This window comes from Hemitrygon akajei, chromosome 27 (assembly GCF_048418815.1).
Source record: "Hemitrygon akajei chromosome 27, sHemAka1.3, whole genome shotgun sequence".
Classification (NCBI taxonomy): domain Eukaryota; kingdom Metazoa; phylum Chordata; class Chondrichthyes; order Myliobatiformes; family Dasyatidae; genus Hemitrygon; species Hemitrygon akajei.
This window is the reverse complement of record NC_133150.1, coordinates 47,123,160-47,147,180: the sequence shown is the minus strand read 5'-3', so window position 1 is coordinate 47,147,180 and position 24,021 is coordinate 47,123,160. Positions and strand designations below refer to the sequence as shown.

General features: G+C 42.9%; 1 protein-coding gene across 1 annotated transcript; it reads left to right on the top strand.

Moving 5' to 3' along the window:
* Positions 1–1,016: 1,016 nt before the first annotated feature.
* psma5 (proteasome 20S subunit alpha 5) lies at positions 1,017–22,330 on the top strand. The gene is made up of 9 exons (XM_073030863.1): positions 1,017–1,170; positions 7,188–7,254; positions 9,362–9,488; positions 14,301–14,368; positions 15,685–15,792; positions 17,183–17,241; positions 20,050–20,152; positions 20,670–20,756; positions 22,037–22,330. The coding sequence occupies exons 1-9, from the start codon at positions 1,142–1,144 to the stop codon at positions 22,112–22,114; spliced, it is 726 nt and encodes a 241-aa protein (XP_072886964.1). The 5' UTR covers positions 1,017–1,141; the 3' UTR covers positions 22,115–22,330.
* Positions 22,331–24,021: the final 1,691 nt, after the last annotated feature.

Sequence of the window (24,021 nt, the reverse complement as noted above, 5' to 3'; positions counted from 1 at the left end):
TGGAGCCAAAATAAATGGGATCTCCCAATGGCCACCCATTTCAATTCTACTTCCCATTCCCATTCCAACTTGTTGGTCCATGGCCTCCCCTACTGCCACGACAAGGCCCACTCAGGTTGGAGGAGCAATACCTTATATTCTGTCTGGGTAGTCTCCAATCTGATGGCATGAACATCGATTTTTTTGAACTTCTGGTAATGCCCCCCTTCACCATTCCCATTTCTCTCTCATTTTATCTCCGTACCTGCCCACCACCTCCCTCTGGGACTCCTCCCCCTTCCAATGGTCTTCTACCCTCTCTTATCCCCATTCTCTAGCTTCTGTTTCACCAATCAACTTCCCAGCTCTTTACTTCACCCCCCCCCCCCGTATCACCTTCACCTACCACCCTGCACATCTTCCTTCCCTCCCCCACCTTCTTATCTGACTTCTCATCTGTTTCCCCGGTCCTGTGGAAGAGTCTCGGCCCGAAACGTCGCCTGTTTCCACAGATGCTGCTTGAGCTACTTTGAGTGCGTCGATCAAGATTTCCAGCATTCTTTTATCTTTACCCGTTCGGTTGTTCTTTCTTCTCCTCCCCTCCCCGATTCCCCCGCGGCTTTCTCTCCGTGGTACATGGGCTGCCTCCCCATCTTGTTGCGAGTACCCTGAAACGCAGGCGGCGATTGACACAAGGCTCAACCAATTGGAACGCGCATCGACGATGGCTGGGTTAAAGTCCCGCCCTATAAACACAATGACAGACATTGTGACAGATGACAGATCTCCGCCCTGGAACCATAGTGTGACCAATAGGAGCGGGAGGCGGGAAGGGCGATAAGCCCAGCCCCCTAATCCCCTAGATGCCCAATGGGAGCGAGAGGCGGGAATGGTTATGACCCGCCTCAGAAGCACAGAGTGACTAATCGGAAAGTGCGGCGGCTGCTGTTGCCCCCCCCGGATGCCTAGGGCGACCAATAGAAACACGGATTTGGGGGTGAACCCCGCCTCGCAACCACTGGACAACCAATCACTAAAAGGGTAGGCGTGACCAGGCCGCACGTTCATAGGCTCCGGTTGAGGCCGCGTTCCCTGACCTGTTGCCCCGCATCGCCTGGTCCCTCTCCCTCTGTGCGGCCTCGCAAGTCACCCGCCGCCCAGGATGTTTATCATCAGGTCCGAGTACGACAGGTGGGTCTCGCCTTCCCGCTGCCACACGTTGCGCCGAGGTCGCATCAACCATCCCCCGTCAATCGGGCCTGGACCCGGGGCCTCGGCTGTTGCTGTTATTTCCTGCATCTGGGCCTGCGTCCTGGGTCCCAGGTCCCGGGTCCTCGCTCTTTTGCGTCACGGTGCTTTGGTGTCCGGTCGCCGGATGGGTCTCGGGCCTCGGGCCTTTTAACAAACGACAAGGTTTCACTTTCATATTCAAGCCGGGGCTGCTGAGTCACGGCGCCGGTTCGGGGCTGGGCCCGGGCCTGGAAACGGGCTGAGGTGCCGAGTGGACAACCAGTTTAGCAATTTGCAAGTGTGATGCTCCCGTTGTTGTGATTCTGGTGAATGGGCCTCTCGAACGATAAGACTGATTCTTAACTAAACTATCTACCTGATGAATTGATGAAGCCATACAGATGCATTGATCTGCATGGCTAACATAAAAATTAACCACTTATTGTGTGTGCCAGTAAGTCAATGAAGGTTCTCAGTCATTCAGGCCATTGTATATCAAGCAGTAGTAAGTCAAGACAACTGGTAGAAGTAACGAGAGGGTCATTAGTCTTATCTTTGCATGAATGGAGGGATAGAGATGTTAGGACTGCATTGTAAGTAGCTGAATGGTGGTGTCGTACCCCATGCCCTCTGGACTCCAATTCCCAAACGGATGACCCAACATAGGAGGGCTAATAACTCCGGTCAAGACTCAGCTGTATATTTACACCTAAAGCGTTGTTATCCTTTGATAACAATGTGCACATTTTGGACAGGGAGGACATGTGGTTTAAAAGAGGAGTTAAAGAAGCCATCTTTGTCAAACTGGAAAACCTATCCCTGAACAGGTGGGGTACCACACCATCTATCAGCTACTTACAATGCAGTCCTAACATCTGTACCCTGGCGTCTCCATTATAGTTCACACCTCTATTCATGCAAAAATAAGACTAATGACCCTCTCATTACCTCTGTGACTCTTAACGACCCTCATGTGATTGCTCTACCTTTAAACAACTCAGTTTTTTAGCTGTAATACTAGCCACCATGGATCAGAACTGAAGAAGCCTCTCAGATGAGTGGTGAAACAACACAGCAAGTCTAGTTGCCTTGATTTACACTGCTTGATTAAACCATCTATAACCAATTCTCTCCCACTGTAACGACTCCCAACATGTTACACCAGGCTCAAGGACAGCTATCTTGCTGTTGTAAAACTATTGAATCGACTTGGATTCTTGGCTTCATGCTCTACCTGGTCATGGTCCTGGCATCTTATTGCCTGCCTGCACTGTACTCTCTCTGTGACTGTAACATTCTGTTATTGTTTTACTTTGTACTACCTCAATACTCTGTGATGAGTTGATTTGTATGGATAGCGTACAAAGAAAGATTTTTCACTGTACCTTGGAACATTTGACAATAATAAACCAATTCTCTCCCACTTTAACCACTCCTACCACATATCACCAGGGTCAAGAACAGCCTCTATCTTCCCATGTTAAAAAGGACTCTCTACCTGAAAATGTACATGGTTGTGAACTTGAACTTTGTCTCCCTGCACACACTTTCTCTCTGACTGTTACACTTTTTTTCTGCATTCCTATTTCTTTTCCTTTCATTTTACCTTGATGTAATTGTGTTTGGAATAATCTGACTGAACGTCGGACGAAACGGTTTTTCACTCTGTTTCAGTAAGTGTGACAATGATAAGCTAGTTGCCAGTGTACGCGGTAATGATAAATACAGTGAGTACAAAACAAGTTTTCTGTCCCAGCTCCATTCCCGGCCACTTTCCATGACATCCAGGAACCCATCCACCCCTGATTGGAGTGAACCTCCAGATACCCCAAGCTAGAGAATTCCAAAGCTTCAGGAATTTCTCCTCGTCCCAGCTTGTCCCTTTCATTATTCTGCTGAAGCCTCTTTCATATTAGAGAGATACTGCCGTCAGTTATCGAAAGGTAAACTTTTAATTGCAAGGACAAATACTCTAAGCTTGAGCTCTACATTGGAGACGAGATTACAGGTGATGGAAACTGGAGCAGCAAACAATGTTTCTGGAGAAACTCAGCAGGTCAGGCAGCACCTGTAGAGGGAAATGGACAATTCACATTTCAGCATCCCTGGTCTCTATTGATGCTGTTTGACCATAAGACATAGGAGAAGAATTAGACCATTCTGCCATGGCTGGTTTATTATCCCTCTCAACCCCATTACCTTTGATATCCTTACCAATCAGGAAACCTGTCAACCTCAGTTTTAAATATACCCTGATGACTTGGCCTCCATAGCCATCTGTGACAATGAATTCCATAGATTCACCACACTCTTGCTACAGAAATTCTTCCTGATCTCTGTTTTAAAGGGATGTCCCTCAATTGTGAGGCTGTTTCTTCTGGTCCTCCAACAGTTTTGTTCTTTTTACATGGCACATTGCCTCTTGAGATACGAGGTGATCAGATTTGTAGAAGACCTTTGATTCTTCAAGTACCAAATTCAGTGTGTATCTTCACACTTGTTAGCCCTGGGATCATTGCACGATCCTGTCCTGTTCCAGCGTTGGGTAAGGAGGTCTCCTGTTTCAGAGACCCAACCATTAAATCCATGTTCCGCTCATTTTAAGACCATAGTTGTAGAATACACCTGGTGCTACTTGGACACGTCTTCAGTGATGAACCCGGGGTCGTAGGATGTTTCAGGTCTTTAATCATTAGACACCCTTGCCCGGGCAACCCAGCCGGGGGTGATCAGCCCCCCGACTTGTGTCCAAGTGGCACAGTAATCCACAGCCACCACAAGACCTTTTCAGCAGCCTCCAGAATGTTCTTGGTGGCTGTTCTGCACTGCAGTCCCTTTACTCCAAGGAATTTGAGTCCGCTGTAATGAATGGCCAGCAAAGCCCCAGCACCCAACTTCGACTGGCTCACAGCGAGCTCTCCAGCATTCTGCTCAAGATCCGTGTATTTAGCCCCCTTGCACTCGTGGGCCTCTTCACTACATCTCATCCAACTGGAGCCACGCCTCCTTGTTAGCAGCAGGCCACTTCACCTGACGCTGTTCTGACTTCCTGCTTAGTGGGGTAACTTGCGTTGCTTGGAGGTTCTGGGCACTGGGGTGACTCCGAGCCTGGCTCCTCCATCTGACCAGATTCTGTAGTCAGCACCACAGAGCTTGTAGTACTAGCTCCTGTGTGTATAGGAGCAGTAACAGAATTAGGCTATTTGGCCCATCGATCTGTTCTGCTATTTCATCTTGGCTGATCCATTTCCCCTTCAGTCCCAATCACCTGCCTTCTCCCTGTATCCCTTCATGCCCTGTCTAATCAAGAACCTATCAGCCTCTGCCTTAAATATACCTGATGTCTTGGCAACAAAATCCACAGATTCAAACTCACTGGTGGAAAAAAAAATTCCTCCTTACCTCAGCTCTAAATGGACGTCCCTCTATTCTGAGGCTTTTTGTCTATCATTTTCCTGTTGTAACTTGTTTGCTGCAGAACTGCCTCCATTTCCCACTTCATTTAAATAGTATCCTTGATCCTGATAGTGAGCCAACCAGATCTGAAGTATGATTCTGGCTGGTGGTGCACGCTTGGACCTTACTCTCCATGAGGGTCGGATCACCAGGCCTCATCTGTAGGGATTTTCAATGGGTTTTCAATGATGTCATTGTCTCAGTGATCATCAACTCTGCTGCCTGTGGCTGAGGCTGGAGATGCCATTAGAATGGACCAGTTTTATTTGTCACATGTATATTGAAACATACAGTCAAATACATCATTTCCGTCAACATGCAACACAGTCCAAGGACATGCTGGGGACACCCCATGAGTGTTGCCAAGCTTCCGGCGTTAACGTAGCATGCCCACAACTTATAACCCCAACCAGAACTGTATCTCTTTGGAATGTGAGAGGAAACTGGAGCACCTGGAGAAAACCCACATGTTCACGGAGAGAGCGTACAATCTCCTTACAGATAGCAGCATGTGTTGAACCCTGAGCTGTGATAGCTGGCACTGTAACGTGATTGCATTAACGGCTATGCTATCATTCTGCCCATTTTAGTTCAACCAGCTACAGTGGATTCCAGTTGGTAGGGTCATCAGTTAACTGGGGCAACTCTTTTCAAAAAAAAAAATCACAAAAACTAATTGAGAAAATAGCTGGGATTCCCTTTGTTTATTTGGAACGCTATGCTGTTTAATTGGGACAGGAGACTATTGCTTTAAATAATGTACTGGTTAGGCACAGGAGTACATTCAGCCAGAGACTCATTCCACCGAGATGCAACACTGAGCATCATAGGAAGTCATTCCTGACTGTAGCCATCAAACTTTACAACTCCTCCCTTGGACACCCTGAGCCAATAGGCTGGTCCTGGACTTATTTCCACTTGGCATAATTTACTTATTATTATTTATGGTTTTATATTGCTATATTTCTACACTATTCTTGGTGCGACGTAACGAAACCCAGTTTCCCTCGGGATCAATAAAGTATGTCTGTCTGTAAGTAAGTTTGTTATAAGCATCAATCACGTGCACTTGCATGGCCATTACACACTACACCATGTTTAGAGCGAACAGTTCTAAACATCACTTGCATGTGTTTGTGTTCAAGCAGCAGAGACTTTTGGCATGGATAGTTGGCGAGACATGAGCGGTAAGACAGTACCGAACTGGTTTTGCTCCCTGCGTTTTCATGCATTCAGGGTTGGTGATGTCAGTAATGGTCACGAATGAAAATGAAATCATTTCACTACTCCAACAAGTTAGGAACTACAAAGAAGTTGAAGGTATCGACAATGTTGAATGTTACAATGAAAATGAAAATTCAGACAATGCAGTCATCTACAGCATTGTAACAAGGTTATCCGTTATGTGTTGATTTTGTCTATTTACAGTCAAAGAATAGTTGCAACATACACTGGAGTGAATTCTTCTGTCAACAAGCATTAGGACTGTAGTAGTATTAGTAGTGTGCTAATTTGTACTGTATTTCATTTCAACACGATTGGCATCAAGACCAGCTCCTCTGCTATCAGCTAGTTGCTCGACAGCACAGGAGCTGGGCTTGGTGTGGACTGTGTTGCCGCCTGCTACAGAAAAGTGTCAGAGTTGGTGCGCAAAGGTAGTCTGCAGTCTGATAGCAAGTGATTATCTTGGACATTTTTCTTGTGAGCCCAAGACCCTGTTGGACATTGGGAATGTAAAATACTGAAAGTCTGGTTCACTGGTTTATTGGCATGACTAACAACGGGGAGCGCATGCCCTCGATTGCCGTAAGGACTAGGCTCATGCCGTAGGCTTACATGTTGGAGTAGGCCTGGAGGGGAGATGCTGGAGGCAATGTGGCACAGTGTCCACGCTGGATTCTGGACTGGCCCCAGCATAGATGCTGCCTCCAATGTTCACTCAATGGGAGACAACCTGGGTTAACTGCATGGGTTCTTCTGCAGAATGCTGAGAACTATTTTTTTGCCGGAAAATTCCGAAAACAATTTATTTACCAATGTGAAATATACAGACACTACACGTTTAGACTGCTGAGAACTACTTGTTCTTGCCAACAGCACTGATGCATCATTGATTTACAGGACGTTTCACTAAGGGACTTGGATGATATATTTTTATGTGGCTGTATGGTTACTGCTGTCTGATATGTGTCGTGTGCTTTGTGTTTATGATTGTTGGTACAGTGTTTTACACCTTGGCTCTGGAGTAACACTGTTTCATTTGGCTGTATTCATGAATGGTTGAATGATAATTACACTTAAATACATAATTTGTTACTCAGTCTTTTATATGTTTTTTTCAGTATTTCCATGAAACTTTAGCTAAATAGAGTAGCAGTTTAATTGGGCCAAAGTGTACTGGTCCTGATGTGTGCAATCAACTGGAATATACTGTACTTAACTATACAATTCAGATGGGCTGAGTGGCCACTAGTGTTCTGTGATTCTTTTTGAGGAAATAATTCTTTCATTTTGCGTTTCAGGGGCGTAAACACATTCTCTCCAGAAGGCAGATTATTTCAAGTTGAATATGCTATAGAGGCCATTAAGGTGTGTATTTAAAATGCCTTTGTTTTACAGTGATGAGTTAACTCTAGAGGTTCTCACAGCCCATGCTGTGGGAGACCTCTCACACTTACTTTGCTAGTTATGCTTTTTTTAATCTAACGTACAACTTGGGTAACATTGACCATTTCCAATCATCCTGCATTGGTGTTGCACCATTCACAATCACATGCCATCCCAAAGATAACTCTTGTCCTCATAACCTTACATCTTATTGTCTTATAGTTCATTTTCTCTGTAATTGTAACATTTTATTCTGCTTTCTGTTATGTTTTACCTTGTACTACTCAATGTACTGTTGTAATGAATTGAATCTGTATGAACAGTGATTAAGAGAAATGCTGGAGAAACTCAGCAGGTCAGATAGCATCTGTGGGGGGGGGGAAGCAAGAGATTAGCTTTATTAAGACTACACAAGACAAATTTTTTGCTGTGCCTTGGTACATGTGACTGATAAATCGAGTTACTAGTTTAAAACACTTAATAGCTTTCGGCATAACATCTTAAACTTTGACAAACTTCTAAAGATGTGTAGTAGAGAGTATATTGTCTGGCTGCATCACAGCTTGGTATGGAAACACCAATGCCTTTGAATGGAATATCCTACAAAATGTAGTTGTTACAGCCCAGTTCATCACAAATAAAACCCTTCCAACCATTGAACGTATCTACATGAAAAGCTGTCACAGAAAAGCAGCATCCTTAATCTGGGACCCCCATCACTCAGGTCATGCTCTTCTCACTTCTGCCATCAGGGAGAAGGTACAGGGAGCTCAGGACTCATACCACCAGGTTCAGGGACAGTCACTACCCCTCAACCATCAGGCTCTTGAACCAAAGGGGCTAGCATCACTCAACTTCACTTGCCCCGTCATTGAAATGTTCCCATAACCTATGGATTCACTTTCAAGGACTCTTCGTTTCATGTCCTCGATATTTATTGCTTATTTATTTAATATTTCTTCATACTTGCATAGTTTGTTTTCTGCATTCTGGTTGAACGCCCTAGTTGGGCAATTTTTCATTGATTCTGTTATGGTTATTATCCTATAGATTTATTGGGTATACAAAGCAATGAATCTCAGGGTTGTATGTGGTGACATCTGTATAAGTTGACTGAACTTCAAACCGATGTTTCTAGGTTTGTGGGCACTCTCTTCTATGCTGGATGTGTAAAATAAAACAGGATCAAGGAGCCTATAAATTCTGTTATTTTTGATGTCAAGATGCAACAGATGGCAAGTGTCAGTGCAGTGTGTTCTCACTGCTGAGTTGATCCATTACCCTACCTCTGATTTGTGACTGTGCTTGCCTATTTCAATAAAAATATGTTGTTAAGCAGTTTTCTCATAACCCCGCTGAGTATCTACAAGTTTTGGTAGCTGCTGTGGCTCAGTATTAGTGCGTCCCTCTCCCAGTCAGGAGGCTTTGTGCTCCAATTCAGGGACCAGAGCCAAATACCAGGCTGGCCACTGCCAAAGTTACAGCCCTTTGGATGCGTACATTGTGATGGAGTCTTAACACAAAGGTTTTTACTCCCTTGGGTTGGATGGACGTAAGATTTAAATAAATTCTAAGATTGATATATGTTGAGGTATTGACCTCAGACTTCATCTGGTACCTTGTTAATGTCAAAGATCCAGTGAGGTGGTTTCAAAGAGCAAAGTTCCTCTCTGGTGTCTTAATGACATGATAGTTTACAGTTCCAAAGACTGTTTTGACATGGGACAGTAATCAATCTGCTTTATTAGTAACATGCACATCTTTTGATCAAAAGCTGTGGTTCTGCCCCTGCCCTCTCCCCCACCCCACCTACTGGAACTGAGGACACAATCCTGGGCTTGCATTCATTCTAGTGCGGGACTGATGTTGGCTGAGTCTACAGCCCTCTGCAGCTTTTCCCAATCCTGTGCATTGGTGCCTCCGTACCAGACAGTGATGCAGTTAGTCAGAATGCTCTCATGGTACACCCATAGAAATTTGCTAGAGTCTTTGAGTCGAGTACTATAAGAAAAGCCACCTCATTGTACTCTTAAACAAGATAACTTGTGAAATTTCCCTTAAATTCAATTTATGCTGTCTGTTTCCACAGTTGGGTTCCACTGCCATCGGAATCCAAACCAGTGAAGGTGTTGTTCTAGCGGTTGAGAAGAGGATCACGTCTCCACTGATGGAACCCAGCAGCATTGAGAAAATAGTTGAAATTGATTCTCACATAGGTCAGTTTATTGTGGAAGGAGGGGAATCAGACAATTAACTGTCTTGTTTTTGGAACTTGTCCTTCAGTTTTACTAGATGTGTAATTCCCATTTTAAAAAGTACAAGGGTAAAATGTTTATGGAGATTGTGAAGTATTTTATGTCAAAATAAGGTTTCAGAGATCCACCATTTATTTGTAGCCTGTTCAAATCTTTCTGTATTTTTGTTTGGGCACAGGGGTGTTTTTTGTTTCAAATTCCTTCACTAGGGTTCCCAACCTGGGGTCCACGGACCCCTTGGTTAATGGCATAAAAAAGATTAAAAAACATAATCTGTCCTACAGGTTACTTGATGAACTTGGATTTTCCTTTTCTATTTTCCCTTACCCATATTGCAGATACAGATCATTGAATAATTAGTGTTCTAAAATGCTTGAGTTTGGCTTCCCTCAATCTGCTGTCTGTAGGTTTGGAGTTGTTTCCCGCTCTTCTACCTACTTACTGACTTGCATATTGGGTTCACCATCATGTGCTTGCCTGTTAAACTTTAAAACAGGATCTTGTCCTTTTTCAGTCTGTTCTTGGCTTAATTCTCCCTCTCCATTCACTCCTTGAAAACAATCCCTTTCCAACCTCCTGTCAATAACTTGAATTTAATCAACTGAATCATGATGGCTCTGCCTTTGTTCATCCAAACTTCCACAGTTCTCACCCCAAACCTCATTACCTTTCTCTCCTATGTTAGTATTCTGTTTAAAACCTGACTGACAAGGGAGTAGGCAGTTTAAATGGATTGGATGGGTCCAGGGACCTGTTTCTGTGCTGTACTTTTCAATGACTATGTGGGTCTTCCAACCTACTGTATCCTTGAGTGGTTCTATCAAATTTTTATTGCTCCTTTAATTTTGCTTTTTTAAGATTTAGTTTTACATAAATATAAATTGGTCTTTTCATTTATTGGGATGCTGTCTAAAATTTAGAAAACTAAAACTACTGTAACTGCCTCTACTACTATCCCAGGTTCCACTCAAGTGTATATTTTTTTTTTAAAAATTACCTCAGGCCTCGTAAATAAACAAATATTTTTGTAAAGTAAAATAAATATTACAATACTTAATTGTCATTTCCTAAAATGAAAGTTCACGTATAGATGACACAACAACATTGAGAAATCTTAGTGGTGACTAAATGGAGTAAAAGGCAGTTGAGGTTTGTAACTGTGAATATGTGAGAGATATGGGTATCTGCTCACGGAGCAAATTATTTGCACACCAGTGGTAAAGGAGCAGGAAGACTTGAAAGTATTTAAAGATAACAATTGCAAGCAGCCAACATACTACACCTGCCCATTCACCTCCTCCCTCATCTCCATTCAGGGCCCCAAACAGTCCTTCCCTTTGAGGCTGCACTTTACCTGTGAATTTGCTGGGGTCTGTTGTATCCAGTGTTCCCGACGCAGCCTCCTCTACATAGGTGAGACCTGTCGTAAATTGGGGTGCTGTTTCGTCGAGCACCTCCACTCCATCCGCCAATAGTGGAACTTCCCAATTGCCAAACATTTTAATTCCCATTCCCACATGTCCATGGCTGCCTCTTGTGCCATGATGAAGCCACCCTTGGGGTGGAGCAGCAACACCTTGTATTCCACCTGGGTAGTCGCCAACCTGATGGCGTGAGCCTCCCCTCTCTCCTCTTCTTCTACTCCCCACTCTGGCCTCTTGCCTCTTCTCACCTGCCTATCACCTCCCCCATTGCTGCCGCTCCTTTCCTTTCTCTTATGGTCCATTTTCTCTCCTATCAGATTCCTTCCTCTCCAGCACTTCACCCTCCCCGCCCACCTGGCTTCACCTATCTAGCTATCGTCCTTCTCGCCCCCCTCACCCTACCCCACACCCAGATTTTTATTCTGGCGTCTTCCCTCTTCTTGATCAGTCCTGAAAAAGGGTCTTGATGATTCTGTTCATTTCCATGGATGCCATTGACCTGCTGAGTTCCTCCAGCACTGTGTGTGTTGATTTGGATTTCCAGCACCATCAGAATTTCTTGTGTTAAAGATAAAGATCACCTTTATTTTTCATATGTACGTCAAAGCATGCAGTGAGGTTGTGCATTAAATCAGATTAGCAAGGATTGTACCTAAGTGTTGGCATGCTTCAGGCACCAACAAAGCAGAACCACAACTCACCAAGTCTAACCTGTAATGTGGGAGGAAACCCATGCGTCACTGTGAGAATATACAACTTCCTTACAGACAGTGGTGGGGTATCATGCCAGAAATCACAACTTTCTTTGCATAACATAATTGATTGGGGTATAAAACAGCAACTGAAGCAATGCTGAAAATATTTTTTTTTTGAAACAGTTAAAGTGCTTTTAGATTTGAGCACCCAACATTTGGAAAGGATCTCAAAAGTCTTGGAGAAGCAGCAGAAGACATTTATTAGTGAGGAAAAATTGATTCAGTTTTCGGTCTCCCTACTTTATGCTTATTTTGGAAATCAGCCAAAGACACCCCTCTCCCCCCAATTCTAGTCATTGCCTCTTCTCCCCTATTCCATTGGACAAAGGCTTGAAAACCTATCACCAGGCTCAAGGACAGGTTCTATCTCAAACAGGAGAAAATCTGCAGGTGCTGGAAATCTGAGCAGCACACAAAATGCTGGAGGAACTCAGCAGGCTAGGCAGCACCTATGCTTGGTGAAACAGTCTCCCAATCTATGTCTCCCTCCTGGCACATCCGTGCAAGTGGAATACGTGTTACACTTTCCCTACACCTCCTCCCTCGCTACCATTCAGGGCCCTAAGCAGTTCGTCCAGGTGAGGCGATGCTTCACCTGTGAGTCTGTTGGGGTCATTTACTGTGTTTGGAGCTCCACCGCTTCACTGAACACCTGCACTCCATCTGCCAGAACAAACAGGATCTCCCAGTGGCTGCCCATTTTAATTCCACTTCCCATTCCCATTCTGATATGTCCTACCATGGCCTGCTCCACTGTTGTGATGAGGCCCCACCTAAATTGGAGAAACAACACCTTGTATTCCATTTGGGTAGCCTCCAACCTGATGGCATGATCATCGATTTCTCAAACTTTTGGTAATGCCCCCCCCCCCCCCACTTCCCTTCACCATTCCCTATCCCCTTTTCCCCCTCTCACCTTATCTCCTTGCCTGCCCATTGCCTCCCTCTGGTGCTCCTTCCCCCTTTTACTTACTTCTATGGCCTTCTGTCTCTTTCACCAATCAACATCCCAGCCCTTCATCCTCCCTCCTCCAAGTTTCACCTATCACCTCCCGTTTCTGTCTCCCCTCCCCCCACCTTTCAAATCAACTCAGCTTTTTTTCTCCAGTCCTGCCGACGGGTTTCGGCCCAAAACATCGACTGCATTTTTCCGTAGATGTTGCCTGGCCTGCTGACCTCCTCCAGCATTTTGTATGTGACAGCTTCTATCCCACTGTTTAAACACTCTTCAATAGACCTCTTGTACATTAGTCAACCATTCTGGCTCACTTGACAGCTAATTTATAATTTTGCTTATGTGCTTTTAAAAAAATACACATGGATTTAAAAAATGTGATTTTATTTATTGAGATTCAGCACAGAATTGGCCCTTCTGGCACTCTGAGCCGTGCCATCCAGCAATCCCTCGATTTAATCCTGGCCTAATCAGAGGGCAATTTGCAATGACCAATTAGCCAACTAACCAGTACATCTTTGGGATGTGGAAGGAAAGGGGAGCACCTGCAGAAAACCCACACAGTCATGGAGAGAATGGACAAACTCCCTACAGACAGTGCCAGGAATTAAACCTGGATCACCTAGTACCGTAGATTCCGGATTTTAAGCCGCTACTTTTTTCCCACATTTTGAACAGCTTTGAACTTTGCGGCCTTTAAAACGGAGCGGTTAATACATGATTTTTTTTCATGCCGCCGAAAACATTTTGCCTCGTAACAGTAGACCAATAAAATTGATGAGTAGTTCACAGAGGTCCAATGAAATTGTACGATAAATCAAGCGCACTTTCACAATTAAATTATTGTAAATCAGTCATTTGTACTCACCCTCATCAACATGGAAAACACTCGAAGAAAAGCATTGTGCTGCCTTTATGGCAGTTATTTAGTTTATAATATTTTCGCTTAGTAATTCATTTTCTAGTTAAAGTTAGAAGAGTTTTAACTATATTTGTTTTCTGTACTACATCGCGGGATGCTATGACGTCACACCCGGTTTCGCCGCGTCTTGTGGGATACCAGTTTGCGATAAACGGGAAGGAGGGGGCATTAGACCCGAGCGAAACGCTGCTTTTAAATGCCGTTTGCGATAAAACGGGACGGCGGGGGGGAGCGGCGGAGCGAAAACGCTGCTTTTAAGTTAAAGGCGATCAATAACTTTTCCTGGTAGGCTGCAGTATATATATTTTTTACCAGTCGTTAGGAGATATTGGAATGTTGTTCAGTAAAGAAGTATACGCAACGTATATTTAAAAGTAGCCGCGTTACGGGCACGGTTCGAAAAAAAGCATTTGCAATATGTATTTGTTTTTGTTACCATATGGATTTAATTAAAAGTTAAAAAATCCTCACGTGTAATATCTTTCTGTGTAAATATCTCATATTACAACGTGGGACACCTGCGGCCGAAAATCCGGTGCGGCCTTTACAAGTAAAAAATTGATTTTATTTCTAAAATTAGAGCCAGCGGCTTTTAATCAGGTGCGCTCTGTAGTCCGGAATCTACGGTAACTAACTGCTGTCTGTAAGGAGATTGTACAAAATATTATAATATCACTTCTGTAGAATTAAAATTAATATTAATTATTTTCTTGTTAGGCTGTGCAATGAGTGGATTAATCGCTGATGCCAAAACATTAATCGATAAAGCCCGAGTTGAAACACAGGTAATTTAAAATTTCAGTATTTCACAATGTGGTAAACTTAAAGCAAGCTTCTGTGAAATTAGTTCCGTTTTCTAACAGTTAAGTCATTGATTTCTGTAATGTCATCTTAGAATGCATATTCTATTGTCATTAATAATTAATGTTCACTTTATCCAGTGAAAGTAAGTAACTTTGGAATGGCTAATTGCAAAATTGTTATGTCCACAGAGCTATTTTGAGTGTTTTTGTGCAAACCTTGAAAGAATATTAAAGTGACATAGAGATAAGGGTTGTAAAGAGAAGCGATTTTAAAAAAAAAAAAAAATATTCTAACATTGTTGGAAACTGTGGTGTTGGATGCCTCTTTTGGAAGTGCATTGAACTGCATGGGATTAAATGTCATGAACTTAATCAGTTCGGCACAATGCTATGAGCTGAGGCTAGTTCCTCTGATGTACAGTTCTATGTTCTGATGGCTTGGTGTCAGATACGCCCTGTATGTCAGAGTTCCCAAACTGGGGTCCACAGACCCTTTGGTTAATGGTGATGAGGGAGGTCCATGACATAAATTGTTGGGAAACCCTGCTATAGGTCGATCTCTGCAGATCAAATATCTACAGACAGGCAAGCTCACAAGGTTGGCCATGTATTGCTGAGGGTGTGACCTTGGTTTGCAAGGGGATCCAGGCTCAACATGGGACGAACTATCAGGATTATGTGTAGCTTTTGTGGCTGAACCCAGGGCACAGAGAGTAGGCTTTGATCAATGTTCTTTCTAACGTGTGCAAGGGTACACATCTTTTGCTACTAGCACACAAAGGAATTCGAACTGCACACAAAAGGTTGTCAACCTCTACCTCATTGGCATGTTAAGTAAATTTCACGATCGTACACGATCACATTTCCTCTTCCAGTTTCTGATGGGGACGGTGTTGATAATGTGGTGTTTGCAATTTGTCTGAAGATTTTAGAACTAGCTTATTTATACTGTTTTTATTTAAGAAATTATTCACTGTGCACATGTTGTTGTCACTGAGCAAAAAAATTTGCACAGCATAAGATTTTTGCGCCCAGTGGTCATTACAAATTAGAAGAATCATTGACCCAACTTATTTTGATGAGATGTAACTCAACAGATCTGCTTCCTTTCCTGGGTTCACTGGAAGATAATGTCGAGCGTGTTGGGGGGGTGGGGGGAGGTGGGGTCCATCTGAAAGTCAAAATCATCCAATAGTATGGAAAATCTGGTTTGTGAACCAATGAATTTGAGGGGATCTGTATTATAGATGCCTTACTGTATTCAACTAGCAACATTAATAAATGTGTTTGTTCTTCAGAATCACTGGTTTACTTACAATGAAAACATGACGGTTGAGAGTGTGACACAGGCGGTCTCCAACTTGGCCTTGCAGTTTGGTGAAGAAGATGCAGACCCTGGTGCAATGGTAACATCTCTGCCTAAATCTGTTACTGCTGTATCTGGCATTGCCATATTATGTCACCCTTCAACACGTGTGCTTTATTAATTTTTTTAATTTAGAGATACAGCACAGTAGCAGGCCCTTCAGATCCAATTTTTGAAATGTGGGAAGAAACCAGAGCACCTGGAGAAAACCCGCATGGTAACGGGGAGAACATGCAAACTCCTTACAGACAGCGCCAGGCATTAAACCCGGGTTCCTGGCACTGTAATGGAGTTGTGCTACTGTGCCACCCCAAGTTATAATATTAATTCTTCATGTCTTTGATATTAAAAGCAGTGTACCGTGGTTAAATTTTAGCTCTGCAGTTGATTACTTAACCTTGACTTGGCCAAGTTGATGTTTTCGGAGCCATTGGTAAACAATGGGTGGGGGTGGATATGATTTGACCACTTTAAGAAGGGGTGTTCATAGTTGGTCACAAATAATCTGAATTTTTTTTGAGTGGAGGAGGGCAAAAGGCCATCACACAGGAAGAGACCATTTTGCCCTACTACTCAATAAAATTGCTGCTTACATTTATCTCAGCAGCAGATCCCTGCACAAACCCTATATCCCTTGATTCAGAGTCAGATTCCGATTCTTATCACTGACATATGATGTGAAGTTTGTTGTTCTGCAGCAGCAGAGGAAAGTCAAATCATAAACTACAAAAATAGTGCAAGAACAAAAGGAATAACAAAGTAGAGTTTAAGGATCATTCAGAAATCTGATGAAGAGGAAGAATCTGTTCCGAATTATTGAGGTGGGGGTCTTCAGGCTCCTGTATCCATATATCCCGGATGGTGAGGGTCTTCAGGTACTTGCCTCTTAAAGCTCTCCTTGATGGTGAGAAAGGTTTTGCCCAAGATGGAGCTGGCTGAGTCACAACCCTCTTTAGTCTTTTGTGATCCTGTGATTTGGAGCCTTCATTACCAGACGCTGATGCAACCAGTCAGAATGCTCTCCACCACACATCTATAAAAATTTGTAAGCCTTTGGTGACATAAACTCCTAATTAACTAGGGCCCCGTGCGTAACTTCTGTGATTGTATTGATATGTTGGACCCAAGATTAGTCCTCTGAGATGCTGACACCAGGATATGAAGCTGCTCACCCTTTCCTCTGCTGACCTCCTTGATGAAAACTGATGTGTGTTCTCCTAAGTTCACCTTTCTGAAGGCCGCAATCAGTTCCTTGGTTTTACTGACTTTAAATGCAAGGTTATTGTTGCAACACCTCTCAACTCGCCAATCTATCTCACTCCTGTCTTCAATAGTCCTTTAATATCTAAAAATTTGAGTGTCCTTTTATGATATTGTTATTTATGGTGGGAGAAAATGTTATTTAAATGCTCTTTGTTTTATTTCCCCAGAGCCGACCATTTGGTGTGGCATTGCTGTTTGGAGGGATTGATGAAAAGGGGCCACAAATGTAAGCATTATTTCTATTGCATTTTGCTGCCTTATTCAATAAAGCTTTATAATATGTAAGAGCAAATAATGTAATTAATCATCTCAAATTTTTCTTGTAAGTGTGTGACTTTAGTATTGAGCAGTTGATTGAAGATTTCACAACATGTTTTATGGCCAAACATTTTAATTGCAATTCCCAGTCACATTCAATTTGTCAGTCCATGGCCACCTCCGTGCCAAGATGAGGCCACCCTCAGGATAGAGGAGCAGCACCTTGTATTCTGTCTGAGTAGCCTCCAACCTGATAACATGAATATCAAATTCCCTTCTCTCTTCTAATCTTCACTTTTCATCTGCCTATCACCTCCCCCTGGGTCTCATCACCCTTCCCTTTCTCCCATGGTCCACTCTCCTGTCCTATCAGATTCGTGCCTCTCCAGCATTTTACCTTTCCCATCTACTTTGCTTCAATGATCACCTTCTAGTTAGACCTCCTTCCCCACCTTTTTGTTCTGGCATCTTCCCCCTCTTCCAATCCTGAAGAATGGTCTCGGCCTGAAATGTTGATAGTTTATTCATTTCTATAGATGCCTGACTTGTTGATTTCCTCCACTGTTGTGTGTGTAATGTATAAATGTTGAAGTGGCCTCATCAGATGCAACAAACACAAGGAAATCTGCAGATGCTGGAAATTCAAGCAACACACACAAAATGCTGGTGGAACGCAGCAGGCCAGGCAGCATCTATAAGGAGAAGCACTTGTCGACGTTTCGGCCCGAGACTTGACGAAGGGTCTCGGCCCGAAACATCGACAGTGCTTTTCCTTATAGATGCTGCCTGGCCTGCTGCGTTCCACCAGCATTTTGTGTGTCATCAGGTGCAGAACAACTTTAAGGAATTTGTCTTGATAGTTCCAGATACTAAGCTTCAGTTTCTGTGGTGAGCAACTACCTAGATATCTTACACAAGTGCTTTAAACTTGGAATGTTGGTTTGTATTTACATTTCACAAGTACCTTCAGCTCTTTGTAATAAATTAAGACATGGGAGCAGAATTAGGCTGTTTGGCCCATCGACAGAGCAGTCATTCCATCATGGCTGATTTATTATCCCTCACAGACCCAGTCTCCTGCCTTCTCCCCATAACCCTTGTCACCCTTACTAATCACAAACCAATAAACCTCCACTTTAGGTATACCCAATGACTTGGCATCCACAAGCGTATGGCAATTAATTCATAGATTCATCACTCTCTGTCAAAATAAATTGACTCCTCATCTCTGTTCTAAATGGGTGTCCTATTCTGAGATTGTGCTCTCTTGTCCTGGACTCCCCCACTATAGAAAACATTCTCTCCACGTCCACTCTTTCATGGAGTATAGAGAATATTTTCTGATTATCCTGTCCATTTGGTGCTTACTAAAGTTATTCGTTGTCTGTATTTGCTAATTAAATCTGTTCCATTTTTCAGGCTGCTATCTATGAGCTAGTTAACATTACACATTGTAAATAGTTGTGGCATATGTTAATTTTATAAGCTGTTTTTGAAGCAGTTGCGTTTTATCGAGATGAGTGCACAGTGAGAGCCTGATCCAGGGTAGGATTTTACAACAAGGTAGAAGAGAAGAATCGAACATGCTTCACTTCCAGTAAAACTGCATAAAGATCTACCACAGTGTGCATTGTTTAAGTTCACCTTTATGGTCATTCAAACCTATATACCACCAAATGTACCTCCTGAATAAGGTGCACAGCATAGTACGTATAAACCACACACAACACATAAAGTAATATTACTACAGGTACACTGACAAAAATAAAATGTATTCCTGAAGATTGACATTTGGCATAATGTTCATTTACAATTGAAGTTTAAAAAGTAAATGTTAATATGCTACTATATTTTCATAAGTGATGAGACCTGGGTAATAGCAGGAAGTTCAGTAGTCTCATATCCTGGGGGAAGAAGTTAGGGGAACCAGGAATTGTGATATGCACCAGCTGCTCATACGACCATCCACCCACCACCTGCTCCCATGGCTTCATGTGACCCTGATCGGGGGTTTAGCAGGTGCTGCATCTTGCCCAAGGGTGACCTGCAGGTTAGCAGAGGGAAGGAGTGTCTTACACTTCTTTTGGTAGAGATTTATCTCCACCCCACCACCATGTGTTTCGAAGGATTGTTTTTATATTTATTGTGTTTTTTGGGTTACTTTTTTATGCTGCATCGGATCCGGAGTAACAATTGTTCTCCTTTACATTGGTGTACTGAAGAATGACAAAAATAATCTTGAATCCTTGGACAGGCCTTGGTGTTAGAACAAAGAACAGTACTTTACAGTACAGGCACTTCAACCCTCAATGTTGCGCTGAACTTTTAACTATAAGATTAATCTAATCCTTCACTCCCAAATAGCTCTCCATTTTTCCTTCATCTATGTGCCTACCCAAGAATTTCTTAAAAGTCCCTAATGTATCTGGCTTTACCACCACCACCCTGGCATCACCTTCCATGCACCCACCACCCTCTGTGTGAAAAAATAAAGCTTGCCTTTGATATCCCCTTGTATTAGCCCTGGGGAAAAGTCTGGCTGTCCACTCTGTCTGTGCCTCTCTGTGCATCTATCAAGTCACCTCTCATCTTCCTTTGCTACAGAGAAAAGCCCTCACTCTCTCAACCTTTCTTGTTCCGTCAGTCATGCCAATCTTGATGCCAGTTATTTAGAGTTGCCACCAGTACTTACAGTGAGCAATTTGTGGTTTATGTTTAATTGCTGAATTCTAAAGGTAGAGTGGTTATGAGTACAACCTGTTTGTTTCTTGTGCAGGTATCACATGGATCCATCTGGGACTTTTGTACAGTGTGTTGCTAGAGCAATTGGTTCAGCTTCAGAGGGAGCCCAGAGTGCTCTACAGGAGGTTTATCACAAGGTATATGAACCAGTCACCAATGATTCAAGATTCAGATTTATTTATCACATGTACATCAAATCATACAGTGAAGTGCATCGATCGTGGAACTGTTGCCACATTTCCGGCATCAGCAAAGCATGCCCACTAACCCAAACTTGTATATATTTGGAATGTGGAAGGAAACCTACATGGTCATGGGGAGAACTTACAAGCTTGTTACAGACAGCGGCAGGAATTGAACCCTAACCACTGCTCAATCCCAGCATCCTCTGTAAAGAGTCTCTCTACACCTTACCTGTGGAAGGCATAGATTTTCACTGGGTCCTCCAGTTTTCTTATAACGGTCCAAAGACGTACTGGGTAGGTTATTTGATCATTGTAAATTGCCCCATGAATAGGTTATTGTTAAATTGGGGTTATTGAGTGGGGGGGGGGGTGTTGCTGGGGTGGTGTGGTTTGAAGGGTTTAATTTCTGTGTCATATCTTTGGTATTGGTATGTACAAATGCTGACCTTAGTGATCATTAAAATTTCAGTCTATGACATTAGATGAGGCAAAGAAGGAAGCACTCACCATCCTGAAACAAGTAATGGAAGAAAAACTAAGTGCTACTAATATTGAGGTATGAAAGTTTTGTATATGATGAGCCAGTAGCTCTCCGTTTGACTGCGACAGTGTTCTTTTATTTAGAGACTTCCAACCTTTAAGTACGGAAAATCTATTCTGATCAGCGTGGCATGGGTAAATAAGACCATAAGACGTAGGAGCAGAATTAGGCCTTTCATCCCATCCAGATTGCTCTGCTGTTTGATCGTGGCTGATTTATTATCCCCCTCACTGTTCTTAAGGAATGTCACTCTGTAGGAATGAGCTTGTGTGTTTTTCCCCCCTCTGATGGACAACTATCCACTGTTCCCCTCGCATCCCAGCACTTTGCATGAGGGTGAAGACATTTGCCTCAAAATATAGATGGGGAATATTATCCAGTACATTCTTTGTACTGACGCGTCTCCTCGGAGTAGAGCACAAAGTATTGACTCTCTGGTAGATCCTGTCAAAAGTTGCAGCAAGATGGTGGGGTAGCTTCTAGGGGCATTAGACACTTGACCCATTCAGTCTGCCTCACCATTCAATCGTGGCTGATTTATTATCTCCCTCAATCCCATTTTCCTGCCTTCTCCCTATAACCTTTGACACTCTTTTTAATCAAGAAACTTATCAACCTCGGCTTTATATATACCCAATAACTGGGTCTCCAGAGCTGTCTGTGGCAATGAGTTCCACAGATTCACCACCCTCTGCCTAAATAAAATCCATCTCATCTCTGTTTTGAAGGGATGTCCTTGTATTCTGAAGCTGTGCCCTCCCGTCCTAAACTTCCACACTATAGGAAACATCTTCTGCACATCCGCTCCATCTTGGGCCTTTCAATATTTGTTAAGATTCATTGATATTTCCTCCTCATTCTTCTAAGCTCCAGTGAGTACTGGCCTGGAGCCATCAAATGTTCCTCATACATTAACCCTTTCCTTCCAGGGTTAATTCTTGTAAATCTTCTCTGGACCTTCTCCAATGTCAGCACAACTTTTCTAAAGCTGCTCATAATACTCGGAAGTGCGGTCTGAGTAATGCTTTATAAAGCCTTACCATTACAACTTTGCTTTTATATTCTAGACCTCTCAAAATGAATATAAAAGTTTTATTTGCCTTCCTTACTACTGATTCAAACTGCAACATATGGTGAAAATAGAAAATACATTTAGGAAAGTTGTCTCAGTTTGATCATTTACTCCCAACAATGAGCTAAAGAAAAGCTGTAGGGGTAGTTAACCTCGGCTCCTTTCGTCGCTCTTCTATAGCTGCTGAAGCTGGAGTGTATTAACTGATTAATTCTCTTTTCAGCTTGCAACAATAGAGCCTTCAAAAGCATTTCACATGTACACAAAGGAAGAGCTGGAAGAAGAAATAAAGAAAATCTAAATTTGAATTCTGGCCCAGACCCTGGTTTTCTTGAGTATAAATTCAAGCAATCACAGTTACAAGCTGTGGAGGTTTCCAGTTTGTGGAATAATACTTTCAGATAGTTTCTACATATGTAGTACTAGTTTTAACTTGGTTTTGGAAAATCTCTGTACATAGTGCATTGAAAACCATTATTATGAACCAAATGAAACTAAATAAATTTTTGTTACTGATGGTGCATTGCCAAAATCCTTTATTCACATCTGTGTACTGCTTTCTTTTCTCAAGAGAATGAGATGAATTTATCAAAATCAAAGAAAATTCATTGTCAATGTATGCATACATTACTACATACTACTTTGAGATTTATTTTCTTCAGGCATTTGCAGGAAAATAAAAACATTGAATTTACAAAAATTATTCATAAGCAAAGACAGACAAACTACCAATGTGCGAAAGAAGACATTGTGCAAATAGAAAAAGTATTGAGGTCATGAGTTATAGAGTCCTTGAAAGTGAGTCCATGGATTGTAGAGTCAGTTCAGAATTGTGAGTTAAGTTATCCACACTGGTTGACTTATGATAATAGTTGTATGGTAATAACTGTTCCTGAACCTGGTGGTGTGGAATCTAATGCTTCTGTACTTTCTGCCCTATGGTCATAGTGAGAAAAGAGCATGGCCTAGATGGTGGGGATCTTTGGGTTTTGTTTTCTTGTGGCAGCATTCCATATAGATGTACTGATTGGTGGGGAGAGCTTTGCCTCTGATGGGCTGGGCTGCTTTCTGTGGACTTCATAATATATTTGTATCATAATTCATGTAATTATTTTGCAATCTAACCCCACTGACATAGCCCTTCATTTTTCTATCATTCATGTGCCTATCTTAAGAGTTTCTTAAATGCTTAAGAGTTCCCCCCCCCCCCCCAATAAAATCAGATGCTGGAAATCCAAGCAACAAGCGCAAAATGCTGGAGGAATTCAGCAGGCCAGGCAGCCCTGATGAAGAGACTCAGTCCAAAACATCAACTATTTTCTCTTTTCTATAGGTGCTGCCTGGCCCACTGAGTTCCTCCAGCAATTATGTATGTTGCTCTATCACCACCTTGGCAGCATGTTCTACACACCCACCACTCTCTGGGGGGGGGGGGGGGGGGGGGGTGTATCTCTGACATCCCCTCCTATACTTTCCTCCAATCACCTTAAAATTGTGCTCCTTTATATTAGCCATTTCAACTCTGGGGAAAATGTCACTGGCTGTCCAATTGATCAATGTCTCATACAGTCATGTACACCTCTATCAAGTCACCTCTCATTCTCCTTTGCTCCAAATTAAAAATCACTAGCTTCCTCAAACTGTCTTCATAAGACAAACTCTCTAATCCAGGCAGCATCCTGGTAAATCTTTTCAGCACCGTCTAAAGCTTCCACATTCTTCCTATAATGAGGCAACCAGAACTGAACACAATGTTCCCAAATTTAGAGTGCAGCAACATTAGGGTTAAGGTGGATCTTGCACCTTGAGAGAGAACTGACTTAGAATTAAGCCCCCTCCACTTCTAAATTTAAAAAAATATATATGTATCATCATTATGTGCTGTGTTGTATGAGGTAGGCAATCATAGTTTCATGACCATGGTTGTCCTTGGCAACTTTTTCCCCAAAAGTGGTCTGCCATTGGCTCGGGGCAGTGTCTTTATGAGAGGGGTGACCCAAGTCATTATCAATATCCTTCAGAGATTGTCTGCCTGGTGTCAGTGGTCGCATAACCAGGACGTGATATGCACCAGCTGTTATATGACCATCCACCACCTGATTGGGTGGCTAAGCAGGTTCTACACCTTGCCCTAGGGTGAGCTGCAGGCTAGAGAGGGAAGGAGCGCCTAACATCTCCTTTGGTAGAGACATGTCTCCACCCCACCAT

What these genes read in the sequence shown, in the direction of transcription:
- psma5 (XM_073030863.1), top strand. Translation starts at nt 1,142, where the DNA reads ATGTTTATCATCAGGTCCGAGTACGACAG. An exon ending in TGAAATTGATTCTCACATAG is followed by an intron (nt 9,489 to 14,300) that starts GTCAGTTTATTG and finishes TTTTCTTGTTAG; the next exon opens with GCTGTGCAATGAGTGGATTA. An exon ending in TACAGGAGGTTTATCACAAG is followed by an intron (nt 20,153 to 20,669) that starts GTATATGAACCA and finishes TTAAAATTTCAG; the next exon opens with TCTATGACATTAGATGAGGC.